Source organism: Phyllobates terribilis, unplaced genomic scaffold, assembly GCF_046119375.1.
Source record: "Phyllobates terribilis strain yellow unplaced genomic scaffold, ASM4611937v1 Scaffold_3__8_contigs__length_932513732, whole genome shotgun sequence".
In the NCBI taxonomy this organism is placed as follows: Eukaryota; Metazoa; Chordata; class Amphibia; order Anura; family Dendrobatidae; genus Phyllobates; species Phyllobates terribilis.
In genome coordinates this window covers 390144311-390165442 of record NW_027362763.1, presented here as the reverse complement: position 1 = coordinate 390165442, position 21132 = coordinate 390144311, and the positions used below count along the sequence as shown (strand labels likewise).

The 21132-nt window shown below is 33.9% G+C and overlaps 1 protein-coding gene across 6 annotated transcripts in view; it reads right to left on the bottom strand.

Moving 5' to 3' along the window:
• ADGRB3 (adhesion G protein-coupled receptor B3) overlaps nt 1-21132 on the bottom strand; it is a 1321417-nt gene that overhangs the window by 871886 nt on the left and 428399 nt on the right. For 4 of the 6 annotated variants that reach the window (XM_073675497.1, XM_073675498.1, XM_073675494.1 and 1 more), the window contains exons 3-4: nt 18650-18760; nt 46-207 (exon numbers count right to left, since the gene is read on the bottom strand). The exons of 1 other annotated variant lie outside the window; for it this stretch is intronic. In XM_073675497.1, coding sequence (XP_073531598.1) covers nt 46-207; nt 18650-18760 — 273 coding nt within the window. The remainder of the gene's footprint in view (nt 1-45; nt 208-18649; nt 18761-21132) is intronic. One more of the 6 variants, XM_073675499.1, reaches the window with a different exon arrangement.

The window sequence follows — 21132 nt, the reverse complement described above, 5'->3', positions numbered from 1 at the left end:
ATATTTAAAACAACCAAATTTGTATTGATCTGCTACTAACACTACCTGGACAGAGGGCAGTGTTATTGCAAACCCTTGTTTCTCTTAAGGGGCTGCTGCAGTGTGTCCCGAAAGGTGGTATACAAGTTCTGGTTCGCACCTGCGACCCTTGACCACAAGTAACTGAACAAGTACTCCATTGGGACCACTCTTCAACACCAGATTCACCTGTATGCAAGACAACAAATAAAAATGAATATAGCCTTAAGTATTATGATCTTACGATAGTCATGTGTTCAATATGAATAAACTGCAAGATGGATAAATATATGTTACATGCATTCAATGAGTTTCGAGACTTGAGGGTACTCAAATGCCACAAATTGCATTTCATTTTTATCTAGCACTGAAAGAATTTCTGAAGGTCTTGATATAACAAGTTTTAATTTTCCACTTTCAAAGGTAAAATGAAAAAAAAAATTGGTAAATTTAAGCTTTGTGAGAATTATCATGTACAGTTCTATATTACATAACCAAAAGTAGATCAGTTTACCATCTAAATTTTTTTTATAAAATGTAACAGTTCACATATCTTGAAAAATAATATGGTACTATTTAATATCAAAGACTGATACACAATTGTGGGGTGCTGATGGGTTGCCTTGATGGCCGAGAGTCTGCTGAAGATCTCCATGCATGCCTTGACAGTTCTCCTGTAATTTCCTGCTTCTAGCTGGTGTTCATAGGAGACCGTGATTTGTGTTATATGCACCAATAATGTGGTATTGCTGTTCATAGCACAAGTGATCAGATGATCACAGGTTCAAGTCCCCTAAAGGGACTAACAAATACAGTGAAGAGTGCAAAAAATGTTTTTATAAATATGAAAGAAATAAAAAAGTTCAAAAGTTCAAATCACTTCCCTTTTCAAAAATTGAAATAAAGAAATAAAAAATATACATATATTGTGTTTTTTCGTGTGTAAAGTCTAAACTATCAAAATAAATTTAATTAATTTACCTGATCTGTAAACTCTATAGTGATAAAAAAAATGTCAAAACTTCAGAATTGTGTTTTTGACTGTCGCAACATAACAAAAGGTGATCAAAGCATCACATATACATTACATTAAAATGTGATCAATAAAAACATTGCCTCAGGGTGCAAAAAAATGGTCTTCATACAGCCCCTTTAACTGAAAATTTAAAATGTTATGGTTCTTGGAATATGGTGACACAAGCGTTTTTCTTTTACAAATTTTTTAAAAAATGTATCACTTAAAAAAAAGCAGATTTGGTATCTCCGTAATTTTACTGACTTGGAGAATCATATTGTCGGGTAATTTTTTACCATATAATGAACACTATAGATAATAAAAATTGCAGAATTGCCCTTTTAGTGCAAATTATGCCGTACTTGAAAAGTTTTTCCCGCTTTCCAGTACATCATTTGATAAAATAAATTATGGCACTTATCCCACAAAAAACAGTCCATCATATGGCTGTGTAGACGGAGAAATAAAAAAGTTTTGGCTCTTGGAAGAAGGAGAGGAAAAAATGCAGAATCAGAAAATTACCATTTCGCAAAGATGTTAATTGCATCAGTATTCTCCGCCCTAATCCTTTGGCATTATCTGGTGCACTGCATTTAAGGGGTTAATGTAATATAATGTACATTTATGTGTAAGGAGTGGATACAGAAGCAGTTATATATAACAGCCAATACTCTACTACAGCCAAAATCAGATTTCATTTCAATCTTAAGCACTCCTATGATTTTAGTACACTGATAAGCCTTGAATGAGACATGGCCAAATAGTATGCCTATCAATGTTACACTAACAGATCTAATGGTAGGCAATAGAAAAGAGTTCCAGTTTGCTATAGAAGCATTGAGACTAAGAGAAAATGTAAAAGGAAAATTTCATAAAATCAAAGAACTCTTTTCTGATTTTAGAATTGCTCTTTTTTATTTATCTTGTCTCCCTCTAAATGTAATAGTGAATAAAAAAAATCTAAAGTTGTATGCACCTCCTAATGTTAACAAACTAAGAATCTACAGTATGCAAAATTTTACAGATACCTTATATTGTTAAGTTGATTTTGCCCATAGCTGGCATATATGTCATATTGTAGATTATCTGTTATGTAATATAATATAAAATCATATGCCTAATAATTATTTTTATGCAGGAATACTATCTATCGCTGCCTGGGTTTACATATATTAATTTCCTTCAGACTCAGTTTTATTTAGCTTGATGCAACTCAATAGATCAGAACTGATAACAAATCTGATGTCAAAATGCATTAGTTTCCATCAGGCTTTTTCACTATTTACTCACTATTTTTATCAGTTAAAAAACTGATGCACTGGACAGGAGTCACTTTTATCGCACACCATATGGAAATTATGATGCATACCTTTACTATATATTGTATGAAAAGTTTTTGCAACATAGTGGAAAAGGGTTAGACATCCAATAGTATGCCTTCATAGTTTCTAAACTCTTCTGCTGCAACACACACTTGTTAAAAAGTAAGGCTAAATTAACATAAATGTTTATTTAAAATTGTGTATAATTTCACTTCCAATTTAAAATATTTACGGTAGACCTGTATGCTTCAAGCAACTAAAACATCTACTGCTAATTTGAGATCAAACTATGCTACATTAGTATATAATTATATTAATTATCACTTTAAGTAGAGGAGCAAAGGTTAATCTTAATTTGAAATTTGAACTCTCAGGTTTTAATATATTTTAAACATTCTTGTGAAATGTGGATTTAAAATACAGTGTTAGCAAATCAAGAACTTAAATGTTACAAAGAGCATAGTAAATGTTTAACGCTAGTCATTAAACATGTAAATCAATTCAACCTTTTTGGAGTCTCATGTCTTCTTTCGCCATAAAATAGGTGTGCCATTGATTTTGTGTGATGAAAGTGTGCACTCGAGAAAAATGTGACATTTAATATTTGCTGGTCTTGAATTTAATGCATGTACAATGGCAAGAGGTGCATAATTTCTTGTCTTACAAGCTGCTATCGGGCCAGATTTAAAGGATGATTCTGCTATGTTAGTCAATCAGTGGATCTGTAACTTACTTTTCTAATTTTTTCTAATTTACATATCTATTGGTCAATAGAAATTGAAGCTTTACAATTCAGTAACCTCAGCTCACTTTATTTTTAATATCCAACTAAATAATATTTTCACTGTAGCAATAAAGGAAAACATTATTCCATATTAGTTTTTTGGGGAAGTGGAGGTACAACAGAAGCAAATAATTATTAGACACCTAATATACATAATATTTCTATTTATGTGTCTATATTTAAAAAACATTTGTCATGCAATCCACTGGGCAGTTGTTGTTTTATCATTCTTCTACTTATCTTTTTATGCTTTTCCTCTAAGATATACTGTATGCACTGTACATATACAGAGAATGAGAACAATTGTATATATATATACAACCCCAGGCAAAAATTATGGAATCACGGGGCTCGGAGGATGTTCATTCAGTTGTTTAATGTTGTTGAAAAGAAGCAGATCACAGACATGGCACAAAACTAAAGTCATTTCAAATGGCAACTTTAGGGCTTTAAGAAACACTAAAAGAAATCAAGATTAAAACTGTGGTACTCAGTAAGGGTAATTTTTTTCAGCCCAAACAGGGGAAAAATTATGGATTCACTCAATTCTGAGGAAAAAATTATGGAATCATGAAAAATAAACACACAAAAGAACACTCCAATACATCACTAGTATTTTGTTGCACCACTTCTGGCTTTAATAACAGCTTGCAGTCTCTGAGGCATGGACTTAATGAGTGACAAACAGTACTCTTCATCAATCTGGCTCCAACTTTCTCTGATTGCTGTTGCCAGATCAGCTTTGCAGGTTGGAACCTTGTCATGGACCATTTTCTTCAACTTCCACCAAATATTTTCAATTGGATTGAGATCCGGACTATTTGCAGGCCATGAAATTGACCTTATGTGTCTTTTTTCAAGGAATGTTTTCACGGTTTTTGCTCTATGGCAGGATGCATTATCATCTTGAATAATGATGTCATCATCCCCAAACATCCTTTCAATGGATGGGATAAGAAAGCTGTCCAAAATATGAATGTAAACTTGGGCATTTATTGAAGATGTAATGACAGCCATCTCCCCATTGCCTTTACCTGACATGCAGCCCCATATCATCAATGACTGTGGAAATTTGCATGTTCTCTTCATGCAGTCATCTTTATAAATCTCATTGTAACGGCACCAAACAAAAGTTCCAGCATCATCTTGTTCAATGCAGATTTGCAATTCATCACTGAATATGACTTTCATCCAGTCATCCACAGTCCACGATTACTTTTCCTCAGCCCATTGTAACCTTGTTTTTTTCTGTTTAGGTGTTAATGATGACTTATGTTTAGCTTTTCTGTATGTAAATCCCATTTCCTTTAGGCAGTTTCTTACAGTTCGGTCACAGATATTGTCTCCAGTTTCCTCCCATTCGATCCTCATTTGTTTTGTTGTGCATTTCCTGTTTTGGAGACATATTGCTTTAAGTTTCCAGTCTTGATGCTTTGATGCCTTCTCACTGTGAACAACCAACATCTTTTGCAACATTGCGTGATGATTTACCTTCTTTTAAGTGTTTGATAATCCTCTCCTTTGTTTCAATTGACATCTCTCGTGTAGGAGCCATGATTCATGTCAGTCCACTTGGTGCAACAGCTCTCCAAGGTGTGATCACTTATTTTTAGATGCAGACTAATGACCAGATCTAGTTTGATGCAGGTGTTAGTTTTGGAAATTAAAATTTACAGGGTGATTCCATATTTTTTTCCTCAGAATTGAGTGATTCCATTATTTTTTCCCTCTGCTTGGTCTGAAAACAATTACCCTTACTGAGTACCACATTTTTAATCTTGATTTTTTTTTAGTGTTCTTAAAGCCCTAAAGTTGCCATGTGAAATGACTTTAGTTTTGTGCCATGTCTGTGATCTGCTTTTTTTCAACATACACTGGAAGCCATGATAAGGACATAATATTGCAATCTATATAAGTGTATTCATGTCTCCAAGGCACCGAGAGGTAAAAGAAGTAAAAGTGGTAATATCTCAAGAATGGCTGAAAATTTTAATAATCAGTCAATTGCGTGATTATTTTTTAAAGAACTATCCAACAATACCCATTTATGACATGGTAATAATCCTTTAACATACATATTTTATGATCACATGTCTAGATTTAAAAGAGGAAATTAAGAATTTAATAACTGAGAAAAAAAAACCTTTCCATATCAGTTCATATATACAGTGTAATTGCAGCTTAGGAAGATAATTATAATTTAAATATGGTTTTATATGAATATTGATGTCAGCTAGAATCCTCTCTGAAGTTCATTAGAGTGCAAATTTACTGTACAGTGATTTGAAATACATTTTGTGCAAAAACAAAACAGAAATGACATGACACTTCTAAAATATAAGAATTGTACTATTTTAACAAGGGTTTTCAGGCCATCAATATTGATAACCTATCCTTGGGATAGTAGACAAAGAGAACTTGGCACACTAGCATATGATGCTGTGTTGTGAAGCCATTTTATTATCCTAGAATCCAAAAGAGTATTGACATTTCTGTCCTGTCTCTTCATCAGACCACTGTAGTAGCAATATACAGAAAAACAAAAATCACATAATCAGTCAAGCCGTATAATTCAACAATACGCATTAATGTGTTGTATAACAGTCAGGAAGTGACAATACAAGAGGACATGGGAAGTGAGCAAATTATTATAGATGAAGCTAAATGGTATAGTATTCACAAAACCAATAACAGAAGCAAAAATATAACGTATGAAGTGGGAATAACCCTTTGCATTTTATACGTTGTCTTTCTGCTTGCATTATTGGTTACATGAGAATTGTACTCTTGAGCATTACTGTCAATTATTTGCTCACCTCCCATGCTCGCTTAATTGGATTTTATATTGCTTATATTTGAACTGATATCCAATATCTTAATATATTGTTGTATTATAGGATTTGACTGATTTTGTATTTTCTGTTTTTACTATATATTATTACTGAAGTTTGTCTAATGAAGGTCCACAGTACAGGACCAAATATTCAATATTGATTTGGATTGTACAATAAAAGAGACTTCAAAGCATCATACATTGGTTGCCAAGTTCTCTTTATCTGCTATATTAAGAATTGGAACCCTACTTGGGCACCTATCACCCAGGAGTGCCATACATCCGATCTATTGTAACCTAAGGATAAGTCATCAATATGTGGTGGTGGTGTTCCAACATAAGGCATATTCACCAATCAGCTGTTATTCAACAGAGCTTAACAGCAATAGCTCGACTCAATTTGTAGCGGCCACTACCAAAAATGGAAAATTATTATTATTATTTATTTATATGCACCATTGATTCCTTGGTGCTGTACATGGTGCAAATCAGACCTTCATAGGTGGGGTTGTGCAGTCCTCAGCAGTAGCTACTGCACATTGAGCTGTAGTGTACAGCACCATGCAATCACTACATCTGGCCACCACTAGAGCTAATGACAGCTGATCAATGGGAGAGTTGGGTGTTTGACTGCCATTCATCTGATACTAATGACCCTTCATAATGATAAGTCATTAATATTAAATGACATAACAACCCCTATAATTCTCTATAAAAGGAAACAGATTGAAAAACTTTAATTCAAAGTACTTCACACTTATACTGATTTAAATCAGTTGAAAAAATAATTAAAAAACACACAGCATAAAAATGCATGTGGATGCAAAAACAATACTGAAACACTTGCCTGTCTTCCCATTCTTCAAAAGCAATAGGAAATCAATTGTAAATATTTTAGACTTGGTTATGTAAGGACAGTTTCTCAGGAAGTGTTCAGCGGCATTTTGAAATGAAAATTTTCAACTTTTTTTTCATGAGGGATGTACAGTGTTAATTGCTTTGGCCAGATGTTTTTTGAGAGTCTTTAGCAAGATAGGTACAAGTTATAGACAGCATCTTGAAGTGTGGTGGTTAGTGGTTTTTTTGGCTCATTTATTTTTAAAACATAGTTTGCCAAGCATATGGTCGGTTTTTGAGCTATTTTTCTTTACAAGTTTCTTAACAGAAATAGATTAGACCAATGTTCTTCCAAAGTGAATTATCATATATTACAAATCGTGCCATATTGGCTAACAAACTAAGGACCCATTTTGGTGGACCCGCCACGCCTAGAGATGAGCAGTTCTAACAAAATTAGAATTCTCCAAAACGCAAAAATTTTCCCAGCAAATTATTCTCTTTGAATTTAATGTCCCTTATTACTTATTCTTTCCAGACTCAAGAGCATAAAAAGCATCAGATGTAAAACAAAACAAAACGTATACTCACCTCAAAAACTAAACTTATACTCACCTCACTGCTCATCCATCTGGCCCCTTCGTTGCTCACTGCTCGCCGTCCGGTTCTCAGAAGTAACTCTTTACCTTGTCACGAGCTGCAACTTCTGGCATGTTCACTCTAGGCCAGGATGTCCTACCACAAGTAGGCCTTGGATGTCACTGCGCATTGCATGTTGTGACGTCATGTATTTGCGACGCGCAGTGATCATTGAGGAAGTCTCAGCCTAGAGTGAACAAGCCAAGAAATGCAGCTTACAATTGGGGAAAGGAGAGGTGACTGTAAGGACAGGGCAGTGGGCAGCAAGCAGCAGAAGGGCCGGCCAGGTGAACTGTGAGGTTGATATCAGGCTTTTCTTTTTTAAATGTTTACTGTCCATATATGATTCAGCAAAATGGCAGCCAGACAGCCAAATTCGCACAAAGCAAGTTTACAAAAATCTATTTTCTCAAATTTTTTTTTGTATGTTCTAGTAGAATTCAATTCCATTTGAATAAATTCACTCATATCTAACCATGGCTGTTAAACAACCGCCAATCGGCTAGATGCATGCCAATCAGTGATAATCGAATTGCTTGTTTAGATAGGCCAACTGCACTTCCATGGGAACAGAGCAATCATTGCTCTAGTTGTTTTGTGCATATGGAATGTCAAACAGTGCGCTGCTTAAAAATCATCTCACCCGGCGATTGAACATTTTTATTGGCTGGGAAACAAGCATTTCTACGAAAGCTTATTCCAATTTATCAACCTGTGTAAATGTGCGTTGAGAATTATTTTACAAATATGCGTTTAATAAAACATTTAATAACAGTTATCTTATTTATCCCAAAATGTATTAAGGCAGTCTTTACAATCTACCCTATCAGTAGAATTATTTAACATTTCAACTTTGAACTTGGCAGATCTATATAGCATGTGTTGTGCTATAATGTAGACTGAAATCACACATGCAGCTTTTGTCATAATTTTTTAAAGTTTTTTTTTAGTTGTAGTTTTTTATGTCAAACACAGTAGAAAGAAGAAAAGCAAGGTATAGATGTTTGTTTCCGTTTGGACAGGCATTATTCTAATGGATTTAAAGTTCTAAAGAGTATACCATAAACCAAAATATTATAATAAAGTTCACACCCAGAGCATAATTCATTTTTCTGAAAGAAAAAATACCCAAAGAAGACACTAAATTAAGATAAGCTAAACTAAATAAAACACTACAAACCAAAATGCTTATCATATTACTCAATGGTCTGTGAGCTAACATCTGCCCAGCAACAGTTTAGCACCCTCTTAAAAGCTAAAAATCTTTAAAAATGCAGCAACACAATGAACATGGCATAATCCTGTGTGTGAATCTGACCTTAAGCTGAGTTCTCAAATGCAGCCTTTTTTTTAAACATTTGGGCACATTAATCATACATAATAGTTTTCATAAACTTAGACTAGATAGCATTGATGTGAAATAAATTTATCACAGTGGTTCATGCTGAATAATAAATCTGGTGCATTTTTTAGACTGTTTAGTCTACGCATACATCACCTAGTAGTTGACTTACTGTGCTGTACTTTTATACTTATTGAACACTTTGTAAAAAAAATCTACTATTGGAAAGCATTTTTTTGTAATTTTTATGTTGTTTTTTTGCAAATGAAACATGCTGTGGGCATGGTATATGTGTGATTGGGTCCTAAAGGAAATAAACTTAAACTCGCTTTTGTATTTTCTAAAAATTTGGTTTAAAAACAAATTGCATCAAAAACTTCTCAAAAACTGCAAATGCGATTCCATCCCTATATTTTTATTTATTTTCCATCCTCTAATCACTTTGGCTAAAAAAATATTCAACAAAAACTGCATTATGACATCCTGTGTAAAACCAGCTTTACCCTGCACAAGATAGTAATTGCAATTCATGTACAAAGTTAATCAGTTTTTTATGTGGATCAATCTTACTGTATATGTTATCAGTAAAGGAGAATACAATGGTGAATACAGTCTTTAACTCCATCTTTGATGTAGTCTCAGGATCGGAGATGCCATCATTTGCAGCAGGCACTGGCTGAGCTCTACCTGCTGCTTTTAACCTCTTAAATGTCACATGCTTTAAATGATGCTGTCAGAGATTGACAGTGGCATTTAAAGCATATGGTGGGGGGCGCACTGTTCCACATGCCCATCGTCCTACCTATAAAGTGTTTATGGGGTGCCAATGAATTGCCATGGTATCTATGGACGCGCTGAAGGCCCCTATTGCTGGCATCTTGGTAATTATGTGCAGCTCAGGAGAAAGTGAGTTTTACTATATTCTGTAATTTTATGGTATTGCAATATCCAGTACACTCATCAGGTAATCGCAGGGTTAAGTCCCTTAAAAAAATAAATAAAAAGTTTGTAAAGATATGAAAAAAAATTGAGTCATCCCTCTTTTTGCCACATTAAAAAAAGTAAAAAAATAATTAAAAATGTGGTATATCTGCGTCCATAAGAATCCAATCTATCAAAATATAAAAAACTGTCAAAATATAATATTAATTGGTAAACTCGATTGGTAAATGTCATAAAGGGAAGCAAAATCAATACACCAAAATTGTGTTTTCTTTTTGGTCGCTCAACATCACATAAAATGTAAGAAGAAATTATCAAAACGTATCTACCAATAATGGTATCAATTAAAATGTCAGCTCACCATGCAAAAAAAGCCCTCACAGCTCAATTGAAAATGAAAACATTACAGGTCTTGGGAAATGGCAACATAAGAAGACATTTTTTTTATGAATCTCTGAATTTTTTTCCACCACTTTAAAAAAAATAAAAATTCCAGTTTAGTTTGCTCCAACATACTGAGCTGGTGAACCATATTCTAGGGGCATTTTTCCCATACAAGGAAAACACAATTAAAAAAAACCTAAAAACTATTGAGGAATATTTTTTATGCAATTTTACTGTACTTGGAAATTTTTATGTCAATGGAAAAATAAAAAGTTGTGGCTCTTGGAAGAGTAGAAAAAAAGAAAAAATGAAAAATTGTGCAGTTGGGAATGTGTTAACAGTTAATTTTTAGAGGTAAAATATTATAGCTAAAAGAATTGAATGAGTAGAAGCAATTTTTTAATTTGTATTAATAAAAAAATATCAAAATCAATATAGTTTTAAAATGTATTATGTTATTAAATGTTTGCATCATCATAATATTTTTACATTGTTTTATTATTAGAATTTTAAGGACTACTTAAAATACATTTTTCAGATTCACAGGACAATTTTACTGTGCATAATGTTGAAAGTACCTTGCGCACAAGCGATATAAGTGACAACTTGCATAAACAGAACGCTTACTGAATTTTTACACTTTTGACTGGTTTTGGCTGCAAAACAAATAAAGTCTTGTAGAAGTAATATTAGAAGAGAAAGCTATTATCCATTATACTGTAAAGCCTGTTGGGAAGAGAGCAATACTACAAGCAAATGGTGTATGATGATGATCTGGTGTATTAGTGACTACAGTAGTATAAAAACAAATGTCAGAAAAGATTATAAAGATTTGACATATTACTTCTGATCTCTACATAAAAGGAACAGTAGATTTTATGTTTACGACAACCTGCACAGCAAAGGAATTTGACTTTTATTTTCACTAAATATATTTATCATTTTTTACCAATTATGTCCATAGAGGAGACATTACTATGAGATAATTTATTTTAAATGTAATATGTTGGATCACTGTTTTAAATCCAAATTTAAGAGAAATGAAAGGAGTTATCTCCCTGGTTCATGTGGGAAACCTATCTGTGTTCATACATGAAAAACCATGTTCATACATGAAAACTCAGTTTATATTTTTGCCCCAAAGGGTAGGCCAATAAACAAAATGTATTTTGCATCCAAGGATAGGTGATAACTGTTTAATCATGGAGGGAGCCTCAGTGATCATGATTAGGGTTGAGCGAATTTGTTCGGCATTTCAAATTCGTGTTCGGGGTTCCGGCTTGTTCGCGCCAAAAAATTGGCACCGCCCATGAACATCCCTGATTTGCCACCCTGTCATGCCTGATGATATCTGCGTGACAACGTGGCAAATCAGGGATGTTCATGGTCGGAGCCGATTTCTTGGTGCGAACAAGTCGGAACCTCGAACACGAACACAAATTTGAAATGCCAAACAAATTCGCTCAAAACTAATTATGAGAACAGGAACCCCTATGAACATGAGAACAGTTATCCACGTCATACATTTTTGTAAAATTATTGTGAATGAGGCAGACAAAAAAAAACCTCACGAGGCTGTCATATATGTAAGTTATACTGGTTCTGCGAGGGAATAATGACATTTTGTGAGAATATGAAAAACGTAGAAGGAATAATTAAAGCTAACAGATCCCAGAAACCACTGAGAAAATCTTGTAGTTTCTAGGGAATTTGGAAGCCCTGGATCCAGTTTATGTCTTCTAGTACAAGGACATAGGATACCCATTTTTATTTTTAGTGGGACCCCAGTAATAAATACATATATCAACTAATTTGTGTATAGGTGGCAAATGTTTTATCTTCAATTAGTTTTTTTTTTTATGAAAGTGAAAAATAGTTTTACATTGCAATATTAAGGTATTGTGATATGGTAATGTGGTAGGAAGCACGTTGTCTCCTAAGACCGCTGCTAAGCTAGTTTATCCTTGGTTCACTTGTTCGGTTGTAAGCTTACAGTGTATAAACTCACACGTTTTTTTTGAGAACTTAAATAAACACTTGCTAAACCAATGGAATATCATTTTTTATGCATTTTACTCCCACCTATCAGTCTATCAGTATACCTAACATATAAGCAGGCACACAGGCATATGCATTAATGTATATATATATATATATATATATATATATATATATATATATATATATTTATAAATAGTTTGTCCCAGGATTGTGCACCTTCTACTGTTTCTTCTAAGCTTTGTATTTTGGAAAGGAACAAATTAGAACAACTTACTAATGAGGTCAACAAAGCTAATTGCTGTTATGCCTCTCCACTAGAAATAGTATATTAAATCTATCATTTTAGCTAGTAAAGAATAGTTTAATGTACCTATCAGTGAGATTGTTTATATGAAATATTTATTTACTAAGACTATGTTATTATACAGTATATTGAATTTGTTGATATTGTAATTTTTATTTTTATTCTTCTCATATTCACTATCCTTGTTATTTTATTATGACACTTTCATTCTGACACACACTAGTATTGAAGACTTGAAGTAAATAATGTATTACTATATCACTCACCTATTACAATTAAACCACATTCACATGACATAATGCTACTGCATGACCCTGCCAAAATTACTCCTGAGTAAAAAAAAGAAACATTTTGGCTGGTTGGAAAGACTTCCAAATCAATTTTAGGGCTCATGCAGACAAGCGTATAAATTGGATATGCGTTATCCAAATTTTTAATTGACAGCCCATTGACCCACATTACTTAATAGTGCTGATCATGTCCATGAGTGTCCATGAGCAAAAAAAATCACAGCATGCACTATTTTCATCCGAATCTTGGATGAGACTCACACATTCAAGTTTATGGGTGCCAGAATAAAATCGGATCCCACACTGACCATCGGAGTGGCATTCAATTTTTATGGATAGATTTATTTTATAAATCATGTATATGTTTTAAAGAAGTTGTATGAAAATGGATCGCACATGGACGTAAAAAAATGGACACACGGATGGCACATAGATGAAAATCTGATAAAAATTTTAATAAAATTGCCCTATTTTTCTTGATGAAACTCAAAAGATTTTTCATACGCTCATCACCAGGCTCCCTTACTTCAAGCTAATGCTTTGTTTTCAGTGACAGCTTAGAAAATGGATCCAATATAACATATTTTTGACATGTGCTAATTGTATTCATTGACTCAGTCATACCCCAGACAACCTGAATATCCAATATGTCCTATTATAAATTAACCAGACCAACTTCACGAACACCACACACTGTACAGTAGTACAGTCTTATTTCAAAACAGTTTAATGTAATTTTTTTTAGGATAAAATGATTTAAAAAATGTTATCTCCAAATAAATTATAGTATTTACCAGCTTTGTATTTCACACTGTAAATGAGCAATATAGATGTATTTTATAACTTTTTACCTATGGATTTATAATATTATAAACCAAAATATACCATATACCATATACCATTGCCTTCATTACATATAAAGCTACCATATATATAGTATGTCCAAAGTATATATTCATTTTTGCTATTTTTGATCATATGTAATTAATATCACAATATGTTGTCAATGTGTATCATTAACAAAAATGTGGAATATGTGTCTCCCGGTCTATAAAAAAAAGTTCCTGCCTGAACTGTCGAAAATCAATGTATTATGCATACTGTGATGACATACATCGTGGATTTACAATTTTATTGATATATATCAAGTATATTACACAGGCTAAATGGAGACATTATCTTATAGACTTATCAAATTAATCAGTATATGAAATGACCTAGCTAGTAGATACAATCATAGGACAACACTACAAGCTGCCACACTACAGCACAAAGCAATAGTTTTACCTTTAACAAATGTTTCTGCCTGGCCTTTGACTATTTCATATGTAATATTTAGAGGTAAAATTTAATATATTGAAAAAAATCATGATTTGTTCCGTTCGTATCTATGGTTATTCACATAAAGTAAAATAAAAAAGGGACATATTCCTTGTACAGACAGACGACCATATGTGATTGCTACAAATTAGCTTAAGGCTTAACATTAATAAAGTAGTGTATTTTTGTAAAAAGGCTCTGGCTATTACACAAATTAAGCTGGACTTCTAAACCACCTATGTTCCTTGTTGTTTTGAACTATCACAAAGTAAATAAAAATAATGGAAAAAATAAAGAAATAAATTTTTCATGTTTTAAATTTTCTCATTTATTTACCCTAAGATGATTTTTAGATATATCAGTTGTATCATGATGTATATATTTTTATTTTTTCCTGAAAAAAATGATAGATAATGCAAAACAATAAAACTTTGCACTGAGTGTCCTAAATATCTGGACAAAAACATGTTGTACGCAATATTACTTTGTCCAGGTCTGCAAGGCATCCAGTGACAAAATGATGCCTCCTGTGATAAACTGGTCAAATAGGAAATATTGAAATAAGTTTCATCATTGGTTCCTCTCTGATAATTTTGTATTAAGATGGAAGCTATGCTATTGGGAATGCAGTCTCTTAACATGCTGCACGCAATATTATTTTATCCAGGTCAGGAAGGCATCCAGAGACAAACTGATGCCTCCTGTGATAACCTGGTCAAATAGGAAACAATGGGATAAGTTTCATGATTGGTTCCCTTTTGATAACTTTTTACTAAAATGGAAGCCAATCTATTAGGAACATAAGCTTTTAAAAGGCAAAAGCAATATATCAGGCTTTAGATATATAGTAGATTGGGCTGATTTACTTCCTGGAGAAAAAGTGGAGAAAATAATTTAGAAAAAAATCTCCACTCTTGCTTCACTTTAAGTTATTAGTCTTAAATTTCACATTTAATTTTCAGCAGTATTTTTTATGCAATATTAAACTTTTAATCTTTTTGCTACTTTTTTTTTAATATATTTATAGAATTATGTATCTTTATTCTCTATTTCTATATCATTACTATGCGGGCCGAATTTTGTTGACAGAACTAAATTAAAGGAAGTCTGCCAGTAGGATCAACCCTCTTAAGTTGGGTATATGCGTGTGTAGGTCATAGAAAGTTGAATTAAATGATGTCTGTTTATCTGTGATCCAATGTCTTACTATTGAAAAATCCATGTTTTTCCTTAAAATGTAAATGAGCTGTTAAGATCTATGGGCTGGACACAGATCTCACTGAGAATCTGCCTTCAGAGCTTATTTTAAATGAAAGCGTGTGTTTCCAGTGTGAGATATGTAGATCAGGAGAACGACTGTCAGTCATTACATGTCTCACACTGGTAATGCCCCATTTCATTTAAAATAAGGTCTCGAGGCAGATTCTCATGCAGATCAGTGTCCGGCCCATAGTTCTGAACAGCTCATTTACATATTAATAAAAATGTGGATAACTCCGGAATACAATATCGGATCGCAGATATCAAAGTATCATACGATGACTGAGGGTTCAGGAGGGTTTATTCTACTGACAGATGCCCTTAAAGATCTGGCAGTGCTGCTCCTGATGACTGAACTCAATAGTGAAAATGTTTACTCAATAACAACTATGAATAAGTCATGAAACTTTTTTTTGTTAAGCTGACTACTTGATGTCATGTTATTGGACATACTAGTAGAGAGTTAACTAGGATTTCTGATTTTACTGTCAGCAGACTAGTATAAGTGAATTTCTAAAATAATTGAATGATTGTTTAACCCCTCTCTGGTCTGGGGCATATTATTCCCCCCCCAGGCTATCACCCCCAGTTCAGTGATGGCTACGGCGGTGAGCCCTCACTGAACCGGGCACATGTCAGCTGATTATTACAGCAGACATGTGCCCGCAACAGCCGTGGGTGGAATCGTGATCCACCCGCGGCTGTTAAGATATTAAATGCCGCTGTCAATCTCTGACAGCAGCATTTAACATTGCACTGGAAGCGCGTCACTTACCCCGCCCATCGGTGACCCCATCACATGATCGCGGGTCACCGATGGGTGGGCATGACAACCCTGGGTCTGCAGCAGACCACAGTGGTTGTCATGTAAAGATCTCTATGAGCGCCACCTTGTAGTCAGCACTCATAGCACAGGAGCATTTCTGCTACATAGAGGTGATCTGCTCATCAACTCTATGTAACAGAGGCGATCAGACAGTTGCTGCTTCTAGTCTCCTATAAAGACTATAGAAGCATGCAAAAAGTAAAAAAAAAATGTTTTTAAAAATATTTAAAAAATTAAAAAAATATAAAAGTTTAAATCACCCCCCTTTTGCCCCATTCAAAATAAAATAATAAAAAAATAAACCCCACATACACATATTTGGTATCGCCGCATTCAGAATCGCCCGATCTAACAATATAAAAAAAGAATCCGATCGGTAAAAGGCGTAACGAGAAAAAAATTCCAAGCACCAGAATTAGGTTTTTTTGGTCGCAGCAACATTGCAATAAAATGCAATAATGGGCGATCAAAACATCATATCTACCCCAAAATGGTATCAATAAAAACGTCAGCCGGCGCGCGAAAAATAAGCCCTAACCCAGATCCCGAAAAATGGAGAAGCTATGGGTCTCGGAAAATGGCACCATTTTTTTTTTAGCAAAAATGAACCTATACATGTTTGGTATCTATGAGCTCGTAATGACCTGGAGAAAAATAATGGCAGGTCAGTTTTAGCATACAGTGAACATGGAAAGGAAAACAAAACAAAAAACAACTGTGGAATTGCATGATTTTTGCAATTTCACCCCACTTGGAATTTTTTCCCTGTTTTCCAGTACAGAATATGGTAAAACTAGTAATGGCGTTTAAAAGTACAACTCATCCCGCAAAAAATAAGCCCTCAGATGGTCATATTGCCCAAAAAATAAAAACGCTATGGCTCTGGGAATAAGGGGAGCAAAAAACGAAAATGCAAACACGGAAAATCCCAAGGTCGCAAAGGGGTTAAGCAAGATAGCAAATAAAATACTGTACATACTGTAAGGAAATAAGTGGAAACTGGACTAAACTTTGACTCACACAAGAATTTATATATGCATCTATTTTTCACAACTTTTATTTACATAGCTAGAATGGAGCTCAAATATAATTTTTCCTATAACAGGCAAAGACACAGGTAAATCCCCCGGTGGGCCTACCACTTTACCTTTACAAGCATTATCTGGCACAATTCACTTGTTTAACTATATATAGACAAGGTAAGCATCTCATCATTCAATTAAGAAGCTGCCCAGTTTATTATTATATAGCAAATAAATTTGTGACTGAGGGTAGTGTAGTATTTTCATTTAGCTGTGCAGTTGGCCAAGAGAGTCAATGCTACTGGGGAGCCCTTGGCCCCCCCCAGTTCAACGCTGCCTTTAAATCTGTGTATTAATATCAGCAAATGAGATCTTGACAAATTATAACACACTAGCAATCTGTAATTTAACATCATAAAATCATTTGTGAAATGCTATAACTTAATTGTTAGAAGAAAGGCGAAATAGTACATGTATGTAGGAGAATTATAAATACTGCAATCATCTCTCTAATCTGGGTGTTTTTTACAGCTGCCTACATTCTGCCATATTTCATTATGTTATGAAAGAATAAGAAGGAATTTGCCATCTGTTAATTGAGAGCACAATTTTAATATCTAATATATAATCATTATATGACATAACCCTTTCAGTGCTAGATAATTCCCCCAGAGAGACTTGAATAAAAAAAGGTCTGTTTATGCATACAAAATGACACAAATTCATCACAGCAGTTTAACTGTTTCAATTCAATATATTATATTAAAATAAAAACAGAAAATAAAACACAAAACCTAAAATGCAAGTTGTATGAAGAAGCCACTTGTAACATTCACAAATATGATGTGAAGTCCTAATATTGGGCATTAAAGTCTAATTGTTATAAAAAATAAATGATGTCCGTATTATAATATTTCACATGTCATACATATATATTATGTATAACATTTCAGTAGGAAAAACAATAGGACGGTACTGGGAGAAGTGAGCCTAAGGGGAAAAAAAAATAAACCTACACTTTCAAATATTTCAAAGGCATGAAAAGTTTTACAATTTCTATTTGTGAATGCTAAAATATGTCTTTTTATGTTAGATCAACTTGCATTTTAAGTCTGCTGGCACTTCTTTATTAGCTTTCCACTTACAGATGTACCATATTTTTCTGCACAGGTCAGCATGACCGATACACTAAAGCCCTTGCATCGAAAAGGATGTGTCGCCAAAATAGGTCAATAAGTATCTAAGCTGTGAAGTGCAGATAGATCTGTTACATCTGTATGTTAAAGGGACAGCAGAACAGCAGGGTTAGTTAGCCACACTTGCAATGGATGTGTGCTGTCTACTTTGCAGCTACTTTATTTATGGAACTGTAACTGGTGAAAAAATAAATGATTAAAAAAATGTATCAGCTTAGAAAAAAACTGACAAATATGCAGAGGATTATGGAAGCATGCAGTGATTTTTGCTAAAATTGATAACAGTAAGTAGAAAAATGTAACTAACGTATTACCAGTTTGTGCCATAAATTTAGCAGCATCAGCTTGTTCCTGGGTGACCCTTTTCTCATGAACAGATCTTGGCCGCTGACTTTTAATTGTATGATCTCCAATCATTCCAAATTCTAAAGACAGAATAAAGGTTTATGAGAGCTCGTGTGTAGACATTTCTTAAAACAGCACTCACGTGTCATGCAATCTAAACCTAGACATACCTCCATTGAAGTAAAACAGTCTGCATAATATATAACTCAAGTCACATAGAAAATTGTTTAACTCTTCACTGCAAAACTGTTATATAAAGTCAGAATTTATCGGAACGTTTCCATCATGATAACTGTCATACATATGATTGTATAAAGCAAGCAATAGTAAATGTAAGCATTATGAGCATATGTATCATATGCAAAGATAATGAACATAAGTTGAATCAGTTTATACAATTTATATCTACTGTTATGTGAATGATTCATTTAGGGACAAGAAATATATACGGTTTGATCATTACGTACTCAAGAATGTAGAAACTAAAGCTTTAAAAGCTATTTTTAATATGAAAGAATGAAGCATCAAGTATTATCCCTGCATCAACAGTAAGTATCCATGACCTATTAGTTTAGGACACAACATATTCACTAATAGTTCTCATGGTAGTACATAGTCATGGAGACAGGCCTTGTGTATGGTCGGGACACATAAAAAAGATGATCCAACCCTGGCTAGTCTACTGAGTAGTGATCACTTGTCTATGACCCCTATCTCAAAAGAAACTGAATATTAAGCAAGCAAGGCAGTGGAAAATTGGCCAATCCATCATAAAAAGAACATAACTTCCAAAAGTGGGAAAACTGTCAATGTGACTAACGCTAATAACTGCAAAGAAAGGTAAAATAAGAAATGTCCTTCTTTCCTATTTGACCCATTTTGAAGCCCCTGATTTCTATGTATGCCAATGATAGCCCTAGCTGTAAATGATGTCTTAAGGTGAAGCTTTAAAGGGGCTATCCACTACATGTACAACCCCTTCTCAATCATCATAGTTCCCCCTTGTAAAATAAGAACAGCTCTAGTCACCTCCGATGCAGGCTCCATTCTAGAGGTCAGTGCTTGATCTCTTGGGGCTCTACAGCCAATCAGTGGCCATTTTCCTTTCATTTCCTTCTGATGAAACTGACACCCAGAAGAAGAAGGCATACAGCTGCTCTCTGAATTCCAATGGATGTCAGTTATGTCTGAAGGAAGTGAGAGGGAAGCTGACTCTAATTGCTTGCAGGGCTCATATGACATAAAAATGTCATGTGAGTCCCTGGAGAGCAGGCTCTGACATACCTGGAACAGTGCCTGCACTGGAAGTGAGTATAGCTGTTGTTACTTTATACAGTGGAACTATGGTGGTTGAGAAGGGGTTGTCTGATTAGTGGACAACCCCTTTAATTTTTGTTGACAATTTCAAAAAATGCTTATACTGTAATAAGGAACTGCTTGACTAGTGATTTCTCAGTATAGTATTATCAGACGAGTCTTTTAATATGTCAATGAAATGCTGGAATAAGCAGCAGAATGCAGATACTGTTAATTGTTGACTGTATTCTGCAATTCAGTGCTCCCACAGGCTGTCACAAGATATGTCAGTCCATTATGATTGCTTCATCCTGTCCTACATAGCTAGAATCATGTCACCAGGACAACAAGTAACCCATGCTTGGTACCTACAAGACTATTGGGGTGACATTAAATCTTATCCCCAATCACACCTTCTTTTGATAGTAAGGAATTTAAAATTCTGAGTCAAAGATACTTTAGAAAAGCCAAATATTCAATGTCCCTATATAGTTAATAAATTGTTCCAACTTGTAGCTACACTTTAATTTTGAAAGAGAAATAGTATAAAATAAACCCAGCTATTTGATGTAGGAAAAAAAACTGGAATAAATGTTATTTTCATTAATACCTTAGCTTTACTTAAATGTTCAAGTTACTGTATGGAATTAAAAAATATATATTCATAGTAAGAGGGAGTATTGTTTAATAGAAATAAAAGAAATAAGCCAGAGGGTTGCAATGCAAAAATAGGTTTATGCCAAACACATAGCAGAGTACATGCTGCAAAGGCAAAGCAAGAATCTAGAAAAAAAAAAAGAACAAAAAGCATAGAAGCAGCTTTTGTGCCATTTTGAATGACAAACAACATTGCAAATCAATGTATTTCTAAATAATTATCTAGGGGAATTATCACCGTAGTGTTAATTGTTGGTTTGTTGATGCTAATATTACACTAGAATGAAAAATAATTACTGTTTCAATTAAAAAAGTGCATTTGGTATCTTTGTGGAAAATAACAGCTTGTGACTGATGTAATTTATATTCTAAGATGCTGCGTAAAAATACTTGTGTAAAACATAGAAATGAATATAGAATACAAATTCGGCTTAGCCAATATCTAGGCGTTGAAGTTTATAAAGATATTTTGATATTGCGCTGAGATAACTGACAGTTT